A 13,324-nucleotide genomic window follows, 5' to 3' on the forward strand; every position below is an offset into this window, starting at 1 on the left:
TGATCCCTTAAATAAATTTCATGAAAAAAACTTATAGCGAATTCAAAAAATTTTCTTTGCAATTAAAGAAACACCCCGAGGCTATGAGATCCTGTACAATACTACTAAATTTTAATTACTCCGAATTTTTGAACAGGAAAAATTCGATTACTCTAATGGTATGAAGATAGTATTTTTAAAGTTTCTTACCTAAGGAGAAGGACGGGCAAAAATATTGACGGCCGCAGCCTTTCTATGAGAAACAAAAAGCAGTTCTTAAAGAATTGTGTGAAGTTTCTGAGATAGGAATAGCGTTGGATAGTTCACAAGCGGGGTAATTGGGTGGCAAATATAGGAAAAAGGTTGAGAGAGAAAAGCGAAAAAAAGCTAGCGCCAGATAATTTTTTAAAGGAATTGCAGAGGTCGTGTGGACACAGTTTGTAAGAGCACGAGTCGTAGTGTACACCCGCATTGCACGGGTTCGCATTGTTTTGGGCACAGCCACGCCGGATTCTGTGGGTGACTTCTGATTTGTAGGTAAGTTCGGTGGTTATGAATGTCTGAAACGAAAAAGACAAAGCAGCGCTAACAAGTAGTAGCCAACACGCTCTTTATAGTCAATGATAAAAAATAATAGAGATCACAGATTTTGAGTCATATTAACATGGCGTTTAGCCGACAACGAAAACATTGCGATAATTAGCCGAGAATATTCGATGCGGGATCGAGACGCAAGAGGGCATCTCATTAGGCTAAATTTGCAAAAACAAAATGATATGGCCAAGAAATATTGACCATCGCGGCGTTTAGCCAACAAAAAAACAAGAAGTTTCGTGAAGTTACGAAAACCGCTTAATGTTTATAAATTAACTCATTGTAAGCTCATTATACTTTGTGTTTTTGTTGTGTTTCGTGCGAGAAAGTTTCGGGTGGTATTTCGCGGTGCGAAATCAAGTCAAATTTGATACGAGTGAATTTTGCCAGGCCCACTAATTATTTGGGTTGACGAAAATGAGGTTATCTTAGGTGAAAACGCTAAGCGGAAACAAGATTTGAATTTAGCAACTGGACTTGATCAGCAAAATTCAGATGAAGATTTTACTCAGTATTTAAAGTCAGTAGAATGAATGAACAGAGAGTTTGCAATAAAAATGAACAATTATAATAAATTATTTTAACAAAAAAATGTAGGGTTTAATTAAGAAGAACTAAAAAATCCACCTGTGAAATTTTACTGCAAATATTTGATACGACATGCCCCTTTGCTTTTTGAATGAAAAGAAGAGATTCTGAAATTTTAATAGTAACATATCTTCAGATAGTTAGTAAGTATTCCCCCGTTAAATAGTATCAACAATATTTATATTGATTATGAATAGCTAGTGATTTTAATTTTTTGAACTTTTTTTTGAATAGCGGTTTAATAATCTTCAAAGGGCACCTCACGCAACCCACCGCAATTCAGAGCAGATCCTCAGGAGTTGTATTGAGCTCATCATTTAAACATCGCACACGCGGGTCGGTGGGCTAAACTTGGCCAATGATTGGAAAAATACTGTTCTCTGGTGGAAATTGTCTCGCGGTATCTTGAATTGTTATCACAGTGGAAGTAGAAGGAGCAAATCGACTTTGCAAGTTTTCGACTTAGCCGCCACACTTTTCTCTTTTCAGTGTCTGATCTGAAGCTGGCGAAGATTTTGCGTAACTCGACTAAGGTGACTACCGTAGTAATTGGACTACCGTAATAATTTGGACTACGATGAATACGGTCACTTGATCTCGTAGTTGCTTAAGATTCGTCGTGGGAGGATTCACACGCTGAAAAAAAAACTTGATGGGTTCAAGCTGGAATAAAAATCTACAGTGAAACTGGAGGCGAAGTTATTTCTAAGGCAAGATTTCGCATAGCAAAAAATTTTTGCTTTTTAGAAAAGAGAATTTTTGTGGTGTGTGAGATGTTACTCTTGATTGAAGACACTCTACTGCCCGGCGCCGCTTTTTGTGCCGTGCCTCAATTCTCCTCTTCTTTCTGTTTTCTTATAAACTTTTTACTTTGTGAGAAAATCTCTTCCTCGCTCATTTTTCCAGTGCGGGGTCCACGGCGTTCTGAGTAGGTTTTCTCTGCTAATTTTCGCTCTTCACGGGTCCCACAGTGAGCGAAATTGCTTTTTATGGTGGTTGCTGTTAATTTCTCGGCTCTATTATCTGCGAAATGGTGTTGCCCGTATTTTCAATCGTGGAAAAAGCTGCCAACTTTTCATATTAGCCACCCAAATTCTCTCTGGAACGCTTGTTACCCGGTATTTGTAACCCTAGCTTCAGTTAAAACTTTTCTACAGTTCTTTGAGTAAAACTCGTCTACATATGTTTGCTAAGCGTAAGAATTGAGATTCCCCATCCTTTTTCTGTGCCTCTCGTTCGAGTGCATCTCTCTTTTGGCGAGCCTTATCACGTTCCAGATCCAAGTAACTCGATCCCAAAGCCTTTTGGTAGAATTCAGTGGGGTAGAACAACTTCTTCGTCAAATCTTCGATGTCTTAGTCACAGAACATATATTGCCTAACGGATCGTTTGGTTTTGCTACGAAGTGTTTTTCTAGTGGCAAAACTTTTTTTTAATTGCATTTATTTAGTTGGTTTCCTTTTGCAGTTTTTAAAGCAGCTTTCATGTAAGCGTATTTCTAGCTGAATTTTCTTCTTCAATTCATGCAAGGTGACATTCAAGTGTTTGTATGAGGTTTTCTTGGGAACCAAAACCACGACTATCAATAGCTGGCGCTTCAATAATGTCATTAGTTTTTCGAGTGCCGATTGCTTTTATTTGATTACCAAATAAGCGTGATTGATGAAGTATATTAAAACAGTAAACTCCGTGTTTCAACCTTTGAGTGTCTAGAAATCTGATTTCATTTAGGCCATTTGCTTTATCAAATTTTTCTTCTGTAATGTATTTTGGGAAACTAACTACTGCAGTGCATAAAATAACGTCCTTTTTCATCTATTATGGGTCCTGCAAAATTAAATATTTTTGATTCGGTTCACTACATGAATTGTATGGTTTCAATTGCTTCGCGGGAATTTAATGCTTGAAGATCTTACCTACCGCGGGTCGTTGATGTGTACGCAATCGATAAGTGCTTCTTGTAGCGATGTTGTGTTGGCATTTTGTTTTCACGCAAACGCTCAGGTCCCTTGGGTCCCTGCTTTATAAATGGATATTTTGATTTACAATCTTGAGCCGGTTTTAATTATCTGTGGGTATACCATCTCGCACTTCCTTGAGGACTGCGTGTTTGGTAGTTAGCCAGACAATTAGTGATTTTATTGAAAAAGTTGTTTATAATGTTGTCGAATATTAGTTTGTGTGGACTATTAGTCAAGGGTGTGCTTTAAATAGACGAAAAAGGGGTTCAAAAATATCTAAGTATTGTGGGGGTTGTGTTGGAAATGGTTCTAGTTCAGAAGTATATCAATTTTGTGGGCGTTTAGGGGTATTGGGGCAAAAAGCAGTTCAGTACCATTTGATTGGCAATTTTCAGAAAAGGTTATCGATTTTCAATTAATTGGCTCATAGTTACCTGTATTTGTGTGTTTATTTGGCCTAGCTGTTCAATGTGCATAAAATGTCTGATATGTGTTTGTTAACTCGGTTTGATTTTGAGGTGCAAGTATGTTACTAGTATTTGATGTGCGAATGACGCATATTAAGAATTAGTTAAACTGTATTTGCCATCTAATACGAGGGTTGATCTACAATTTAGAATGCTTAATTTCTAAGCAAAAGTAAATGTGACAAAGATTGGTTTTGGTTTTCCGTTAATTGTATGTGCGTCGTTTTGATGAATTGTAGGCCTCCGCCTAATAAAATGAGGTAAATTGATTGCAGAGGTAGCTGAATTTAAATACGGAAAAGACCGTATTAGATACTAGTTCTAAATTTTGCAATCAGAGTTTCTTCGTTGTAGAAATGTTCCGCGCTTGTTGAAGTGGATGTGGAGAGATATAAAGAACCTAACCCATAGTAGCGCCTGGCAAAGGTTCTCTAGGAAAATATTATGGTATAAGACCGCCAGCCCAGCGTCTTCATATGCTAATATGAGAAATATTGGAACGATGTCCTATTGATATTGAAAATAGAGCTCAATGATCTGTAATTGCTTTAGTTTTTTGTCCATATAACTAATTTTTGAAGTACTCTCTAGAACAAACCACTCAAGGAAATTTCAACTCGTTTACTCTATGACGTTCCCTGCAAAAATTTATACATCTAGAGGCAAATGCTATGTTGATTTGCTCTAACGCAGTGCCTAATCCAGAACATAATGCATCGCATTTGACGCATTTTTGGGGAGTCAAGTTATTGTGAAGATTTCCGTTGCATCCGCGATGCAATTCTTTTTTCGGGAAATTGTTGTCATTGGTTTCAGCTGAAATATAGTTTTCAATCTTCCGTACTAGAGGGCGAAGGGATAACATAGTTTGGACATATTAGGTATAAGTAATCTAATATGATGTAAGGAAAAGATTGAAATTTTGTAAGTCTTTTTGACGGATTCAGAGTCAAAATCGCTGAATCGCTGCCTGTGAACTGAATGGTTCCGGTTTGTGAAAAATGATATGCCAGCCAGTCAATATTAGTTCTAAGGAAACGACATTGCGGCAGATTCAAACGAAAATTTTCAAAGTCTAAACGCTCGAGGCACTTGATTTAAGATGTCATAAGGAAAAAAATACCTATTACTTTGACAAATTATGGTAAAATATATCGCTGTTTGAAATTCATCAAGCAGTTCTCTGAGTCCAAAGAAACCAGTTTTGAATCGATGAACATCTAATAATTCGCTACATATTTTCTTTGAAATTACAACGCTTAGCCGTAATTAAAGGTATTTGATTGTACGCGTACTTTAAGTCGATCGACAAATAATAAATTGTATTTCGCAAAGCGGGGTCACTTATATATTGAAACGACTAGCGCATAGATATTTGGAATTCGATTGTCATTTTCGAGAACGCTTTCATTAAGAGTTTTCGAGTCAGGTGCTAAGTTTATTGGTTGCTCATTTTGTACACGGACTTTATTGGGAACATCAAAAATTGATCTGAGCAACATGTCAACTTTTCAATAGAATTCTCTTCATTCAATTTTTCTAATTCCGTGCTTTTTCTGTTAAATTGATTGGGAATCGCCTTCCCTTTGGCTGTTCTGTTTGATTGTTTCTATGAATTTTTTTACCGGTCTCTATTTGCCAGTAAACAACTAATACGAGTTACAAGTTTCGCAACACGAAGAGCACTGAGGACGGCCCTGGCTACTAACATTGTTTATGGTTTTACCTGCCTTAAGACCAGTTGATTATATGATACAAAGACCCAGTTTTTTCAAAAGATTTCTTCCACACATTCGTTTGAATCCATCTGATATTACGATGGAATTAGCGTCAGAAATCCTCCATACATTACCCGTTACTGAGGCTGTCATCTGTCCGATAATATTGATCAACTCGTTCGAAGATGTTGGTAGTTGTGATTATCTGGATTTTGTTAGTCAGTGGGCTTGCTAGGAAGACTGCAGGATTTGCATTGCAATTGATGAGTTCAGTGTTAAGCATGCACTTCATGAATCAACCAGAAGCTTGACTGCACGATTTCCAATTGTCAACAGCATACCTATGGGCTCTTTTTCCATAGTCTCCGATGGCTACCGTCACCATATTGTTATCGGCCGTGCTGTCTTTAGAATCATACAGTTCAGAATTGAGAGCATCTGACTCAACAAAATTCAATTTTCTGGTGAAATATCCTGATCACCAGAATTTGCTGATTTTCTGGTAGTTTGTTTTTGAGAAGATGATTTAAAATTCTTTCTGAACTCGTCAGAAAATTAATTTGCTAGACCAAACTTTTTGCACTGTTTTCAATGCGTGACACCTTTTTTGTTGTGTCCCGTGGACAACGCATAACCGCAATTCCGATAGTGGGGGGCCACTGTGCGTGGATCTGGTCTGGGCCCGAAATTTCGAGACTCACAATCAGTCTGGCGAAACTGTATTAGACTTGATAGCATTCACCCTTGTACTGTTGTGCGCCTGAACTTTGGTGTTGATTTTGAAATCACAACTACATTTCAATAACAAGTTCAAAGGCCTTCCCCGATTTGCCAGTTTCTTTAAGAAGGAGTTCGTTGGGATCTGGATGTCAATTAAAAACATGATGAAGACATCTCCTTTAGTTTTTCCTCTTTATTCTCGAAATAACAGTTTTCTACCAAATCACGAAGTTTCTGGTAGAAAAATTTAATCTTTTCTCCTGTTTAGTTGTTTGGTTATCAAGATCACATGCTTATTGTCTGATTAAAACTTTCTCCACAAGACTCCCAAATTCACGTGTATTTAATTTGTCCATTAGAACATGAAGTTTTTTTGTTGTTAAAGATTTATCGTCTTTCTACCCCATTATTCAAATAGCAGAGAAACTGCCCTTCAGTCCTCGAGAGTCCATGGTTTGTCTCCAAACAGAATTCTAAGAGCGGTGATACACTAACATTTTGCAATTTCATCTTTTTCTGCGCGTTGCTTGCGTTATTCTCTCGTTCTGATTGTGCCGACGGTGTCCGGTTTTTGTCCCTTTATAAATGAGCTCCAGTAGTGACTTGTAAATAATCGGTTTTTGAGCCAAACAGTCTATCGATTTTTAATTTTTTTTGGTGTTAGATTATCAAATTTTAAACCGTGTTACCCACATTTCCAGCGTGGGAGGGTCTGGCGTCGGCTGGTCACAGAATTCGTCTATCCCAGGAGGAATCTATCCCTCTAAAGACAGTCTATCCCGTTCGAGAAGGTTTTGTATCCTTTTTTGCGACTTAAAGTCACTTCTAACTGTCTCATTTGCTCTCTCTGCGATTCCAATAGCTCTTTGATGATGGACGGGTGATTGCATTTCGTTAGCTACTAGTTAGTGGTTATTCAAATCACTTTGTGAGATCCCCATCTGTCTAATTTTGGAACAATATTAGATACTAAAGTCTCAAGGCTTCTAAATCTAGCAAAAATTTGACCAAGGTATATTTTGACTGTCAATGATATTCAATTTTTTGCAGGGAAATTTTCTTTCCAACCTTTACACGGGCCAACAATTACAAAGATTTTGCGTTGATCCTTAAGGTAACACCTTTCCATGTGGTGTCGTTCTCTCATTCTCTGAAACGCCAACTTCTGGTACGTAGGGACCGTTTTGTCCAGGTTAGGCCCGTTCATTTGACAAATTGTACATTTACTAACGAAAAACTAAACGTCTTTATGTTGTTCCAGTCCTTCCTCTGCTTCCATGCATTGTTCCTAATTGTCACTTTTAATTATTTTTGCTATGTCTTGGAGAAATCTGTTTGTTCCATTTTCTGCTTTGATTTTTGCTTGGCCTACCAAATGACTCTCACCGAAGTTAATGTTCTTAATTACAAAGCACACTCAATCATAGTCAAGGATGCCTGTACCAAAGTGCATTTTACTAAAAGCGCCTGCGATGAGTATCCGCTTTTCAGGTGTGCATTTCAACTCAAACAAAAAGAAAACAATATCTATTGCCTATTTTGTGATTTAAATTGATATTTTCTTCGGGACATTCTCATCTGACGCGAAGCGATATTTGAGTAAATTCTTATTAGTCTATGAACTAAGCTATCTTCTAAAATTCTATTGATTCAGTTTTGTGACCACATAAACAGTTGCCAGTTTTCTGTGTTTTGTTAGTCTTGTGGAGTTGTTTTACTTGAGATATTTATTTTTGGTTATCCTTGTTGGGAAAGACCTCCATCATAGGCCTTATCAGAAAACTCATGGCCCATTCACTGGCCCATCTAATGATTCACTTTGATTTCTTGCTGATTGTTGGTTTTGCGATTTTGTTCTTTTCATTCTGGTGCCATTCCATCACATGAAATTGAGTAGCACATGCAATCAACGTTGTTGACTTGTCCTGGGTTTTTTTTCAATTAATAGTAAAGTTTTTTTCTCGTAACTGAATCTTGCCTGAAAGCATTCTCTTGTCAAACTGCTCTTTGATAGTTCCATAGACAGTAGAATTGTCTTGAAAGATCACAACACTCTTAACTCCTTTCAGTGTTAATTTGAGGCAACCCGTCAGGTAGTCTTGCACATCTAGAGTAATCCTCAAAATGTGTTGATTGCGGACATGCCATTTGCCTCCTCATAAGCTCCTGAGCAGTTTTTTTAAAGCAGAAAGCTTCCTGAAGAAAATCTCCTTAATGTCCGGCATCAAGAGGTCCTCGTTTAAGAACTTGCTATTGATATGCACTTTAAAGTCAACGCAAATCTTCACTCCTCCCCTATTTTTTTCGTAGCCACGTAAGGGGTAAAGCTTTGGTTACTCCTCATAGCCGCACAAGCACCAGATGCCTTGTCTGATCGCTTGCTCCCGTTTCTCTAAGATCTTGTCTTGGAGACAATAGAGTAGTATACTGGCTTTGAAGAACATTGGTTGTCATCCTTTGGAGAACTTTACTTTCTTAATAATGAGTTTCTTAGCTCTTCAAGGCAGGCCTGCGGTCAATGACAAGGTCGCTTACACCTTGGTTGGGTCATAAATAACTTCAAAATTGTTCAACTTTTTTCTCATACGCTACAACTGCTAATTATTTTTGTGTGTGTGTGTCTGCTTCCGTACGATTCGACGTCACAACGTCACAAGTAAGAGATCCCTTGGGCTTTAGATGAAGGCCATTTCAAATTTCATGATGACTTATCTTACGATCTAATTAAATTTTCTAAGCTTCTAAGTTTTCTAACTTAGTATCAAACTGCATTTTTCAGACGGTCTGAACAAGTGTTGTTTTGTTCATCATACTTAACTGAACTTAATTGGGATCGGCTTCTACACGTTCTGAAGAAGTGTCCCACATTTTCAAAGGTTTCATTTTTTTTAAATACAAGACAACTCATACTGCACTGTAGCTTAAGTCCTTATCTAGTGCGCGAATTGTTGCTTTTGTTAGTTGTATCTTTTTTGTTTAGTTTCCAAATTGTCTTTTTGGAAGTTTTATCAAACTTTTTTTAAAAATGGCAAAAGTTTTGTAAGCTCAAAGTCATTTGAGCATCAGAATCTGTCGATTCTGCTTTTAGCTATCTAGTTATCTAAGATTTGCTTCAGGGTATCCTAATTTTCAGTGAAATTTAACTTTCACTAGCTCCTCATCGGGATTGGTAAATTATTTAATTTTCCGAAGTTGGTGTAACTTGGCTATTCTCTGAAAAAAAATAAATTTTTGTCGTCTAAGCTACCAAGTTACCTAAGCTTTAGTTTCTGGAGAAAAAACACTTTTTTCTACTGTTTTTAACCTCTTCTTTGGAAAAATTTAGCTTGGAATAAAAAAATTATTTCTCTAAATCGCAGTCAGTTTAAGAAGTGCTTCTTGCCCGCACATATTACAAACCAGAAAAAACATCTGCTGAGAGCAGTTTGCCACTGGTACCGCCGTTTTTGAGTTCGTTCTCTGCTTTTCAATTCGTTACGAGAGATACAGAATGCGCAGTACAGAATTCAGCAATCTGAAATTCCAAATGTTGTCAGTCAGCAAATGTTGTTCTGGACACCATTATCGTGTTCGGTAACGCAAATCAAAACTGTTCAAAAAAGCTGATTTTCCAATCTTTCCAAAATTAGTTTTGAATAAAAAATTATTTCAAAGTAAACAAAATTAGCTTGTAGTATTTATGTATAAAAACATAAAATACTAGTTTCTGCTGAAAATAAGTTACTTGATTGACATGCAAAAACATTTGAATTCCAAATACTGGAAATGATCTTCTATTTTCGTATTTCTCAAGGAATCATGTACAGCTCTGGTGCTATCAGTTTGATGTCATTGGAAGTTAGAATGCCTTTTTCATAGGCAGGAGAATTGGTTTTAAGTCATCTGATTGAAAGGTCCAAAAAAATAACGATAGCTTCAAGACAAAACTAAATATAAAATTAAGATATTTCAGCCAATATTTATTGGCACATCGGTAGAGTTTGTCAGTTTTTTTGCTTAATTTTTAACGAACTAAAATTCTAGCTTTCTTGATTTTCAATGAAATTCATCACATCAAAGTCATTCTGAAATAAAAGATTTTATTGCCGGCTAAAGTTAGTTACCCTATAATTTTTCAACAAGGCTCTGTTTGAGAAAGAATAATAAGTCTCTGTAAATTGAAACATCATGCATCTTGGTATCAGTAACAACAGATCCTTAACATTTGTACTTTTGTTATGAGAATGGATAATTGTTTTGCGAGAGAAACTGCAATGAGCATCTAACAAAAGTGTAGTTTCTAAGAATCATCTTATACTTGAAAAAATGAACTAGTCAGTTTTTTATCTGTTTTATCTTCCGAATTCTTCCCGCGTTCTTGTTGTTCATCCCTTGTTGTTCAGACCGACATAGTGAATTAGGACATATACACTCAAATGGGTTTTTTGTTCAGTCAAATTTGACTGATCGATATAATTATCGTAAAGAGTCGTGATTGATAACATCATAAAGCAATTTCAGCAAAAAAAAAGAAACGTTTTTCAAATTTTTTTTTATTCGAGGAGTTACCAAGGTTCAAATTTTAGTGAATATTTCACAGTTGTTTGTGATTTGATTCACTTTTTGCGTCCTTTTTGATCAGCTTTAGATTTTATTGTATCAAAAAATTAATTTTAATTTTTTCGGATAAAACAAGGCAAAAATGCGTGATATTAAAATAGATCAACAAAAAAAGGCTAGTTGGGCTTTCATCCAGAAGTTTACACTCTAATAATTCGAGTTATATGAGAGAGCTGATTTTTCGTAATTTTTCGACAAGTCTCCTGTTTTCCTCATGTCGTTCAGAGACAAATCATTTTTCACGTCAAGGTTCCGTTTTAACTGAAACCCATTTCTGATCACATGAGGCATACTGGACAATAGTTTAGTTTCGGAAATGATCGCTCATGGTATTTGTGGCTTCAAAAAATGTTTTCTTGTTTTCAATGCTTTTTGTGTTTTGCCTGAATTTGTTGCAGTTTTAGTACTATGGCTTAGTCTCGCCAGCTAAATAGAGCAATTGGTTTTCCAAAAAGGATTAAGCTAACCTATCTAATGCTTTGAATGCATACTTAATTTTAAGTCTTTGAACTTTTTTTAAAAAAACCTTAACGCAGCTAGTGAATTACTTTTTAAAAACAACTCTTTTTTCTAAATTTTTGTAAATTGGTTTGTTGCACTACTTGCATGTTCCAAAGGCCCAAAATTGAATCGTAAATTAGTCCGCTGTTTTTGTTCTTTAACTAATAGCTTCTGTGTCTTTAAATTTACATAATTCTTTTTTTAAAAAGTTTTTCGGAAGTTTAGTTCTCTTTTTGAACTTTGATCAAGTTATCGCAGTAAAAAATTTCCCAGTGGCGTTGAAAAAGTCTTATATGAACACTAAATTTTATCAGCGAAAATTTTTTTATGACTTCAATTTCTTTGATACTTTTTTCTTGCACTTTTCGTTTCGCTTTTTTTGGTTCTCTTATTGTAGTCTCCTAAGACCTATCCTGATTAAAGATACATCTCAATGGATTTCAGTTTAGCATACCCAAAAGTTTTAGCTGATTGAAATTTTTTAATCTGATTTTTTTTGAAAACTTCCATTTTTGTTCTTATATTTGTCAACCTTAAACTAAGTCTCATCACTCTCTTTTGAGCAGTCACATCCACCCTCTTTTGATTTAAATATAAAACCCTCTGTTGGTTTTATGATGCAACCAGTTTTCTACATCTTGGACAGTATGCTTTTCTTGAAAAATTTGTAAGAGATCAAATTTCGTTCTTTGTTGTCCTATAAAAAATTCGTGTTAAAAAACAAGTTTCCTTTGTTTCTGTGAACTTATGCAATCTTTCGTTTATAGGTTAACTGAAACGAAACAAAAATAGATTGAATTCAAATACCTTAAAAGACTATAAATTTAGAATTTCAATGGCTTCAATACGTCGTTTTTTTATAGGTAAAATGTAAATTTTTCTCCTTTTCTTTATCTGTAGTTATTCTGCAGTCCTTTATATCGTAACGGGACTCCGGGGTTTCTTGTAGACTTCTTAGAAAACTGTCTAGAGATTTTTTTGATTCTTAACTGTTTATAGGACCTGTGAAGTTGGTTGGTTTAAAAACTCGATTGGGTTTTGATCTTCGCCACCTATTTTCTTTTTAATGACTGTTTATCTAGTTTTTTATGGATAGTTCCCATCCGCTTTGTAGTTAAGGAAAAGTTTATATTGCTTCTTATCTGATGATTATTTTATTTTGTTTTTGTGTTTTAAATATTGGATTTTCCGCTTTTGCCGTACATATTGTTAGTTTTTTTAATTTCTTTAAATGTCTTAAATGAATAAACAATACCGAGCCCCCTTGTTAATTGTTACCTTCAGTTAAACAACCCTAAACCACTTTTGAAAACGTTTACTCTCTAGAAGTCTGCGATGCAACCCTGTATCAATCATAGTGTTATTTATCTCATATTCAAACCCGATAAAAGTTGAAGTAAAGATTTCTTCACAAAAATTTCTTAGTATTAATGTTCTCCCATTTTTTTCTGAAGTTTTTCATAAGAGAATACAAGAAACCGGTAGAGTAAAGAATTGGTTGTTTTTCATGTTTTTGAAGTGAGTATACTATCAGCATATCTTTGGAAACAAACTAAAGTTCTCACCCTTATAATATTTCATATTAAAATTTGAATAAATTTTCGTTTTTTTCTTAGCAATATTGAATAATTTCATTTTCCTATAAAAGAACTTTAATGAAAAAATTATAGGAAACTAATTGTGGTCACTAGCAAATCAACGATTACCAAAAGCGGATTACGAAATTCTGACTGACATTCTCAATAATTGAAATGCGTTAGGTATTTTGTAAATGAAGACATTATTTAACAAATTTACAGCCCGTATTTGGAATTGCCTTGGACTAAAAAACAGAACAAAACGTTCTGTTATTAAATTAATCAATTCAATCACAAAAACTACTCCATTTCATTGTTGATAATTTGCTGAGATTTTGAAAGAATTGTGCGTGAAGATGATTTGAAATTTTGAGTTTTCAGCCTCATTCAGCGTATTCTTTCATAATTTCAGCAGATTTCTTTAAAAAAATTTTCTGAAGGCACGATTACATCTTGACCCACAGATAATTTTTCGAGGGAAAGCTAGTTCCGAACCAAAATGAGAATAAAAAAAATAAAAGAAAGCAAAATGGTACTAAATTAAACAAACTAAAACATTGAACCGTGATTTTTGTCTGATCATTTGAAGAAGTCTCCCAATGAAAACATCTTTGACACAG

At 35.3% G+C, this 13,324-nt stretch overlaps 2 protein-coding genes across 2 annotated transcripts in view; one reads left to right on the forward strand and one right to left on the reverse strand.

Moving 5' to 3' along the window:
- LOC142342971 (transmembrane protein 120A-like) overlaps positions 1 to 13,324 on the forward strand; it is a 318,405-nt gene that overhangs the window by 93,487 nt on the left and 211,594 nt on the right. The window lies entirely within an intron of this gene.
- LOC142351798 (uncharacterized) overlaps positions 215 to 13,324 on the reverse strand; it is a 78,069-nt gene continuing 64,959 nt past the window's right edge. The window contains exon 4 of the mRNA XM_075404000.1: positions 215 to 539. Within this exon, the coding sequence (XP_075260115.1) occupies positions 303 to 539 (237 nt within the window). The 3' untranslated portion in view covers positions 215 to 302. The remainder of the gene's footprint in view (positions 540 to 13,324) is intronic.

Source organism: Convolutriloba macropyga, chromosome 1, assembly GCF_964194025.1.
Source record: "Convolutriloba macropyga chromosome 1, txConMacr16.3, whole genome shotgun sequence".
Classification (NCBI taxonomy): Eukaryota; Metazoa; Xenacoelomorpha; order Acoela; family Convolutidae; genus Convolutriloba; species Convolutriloba macropyga.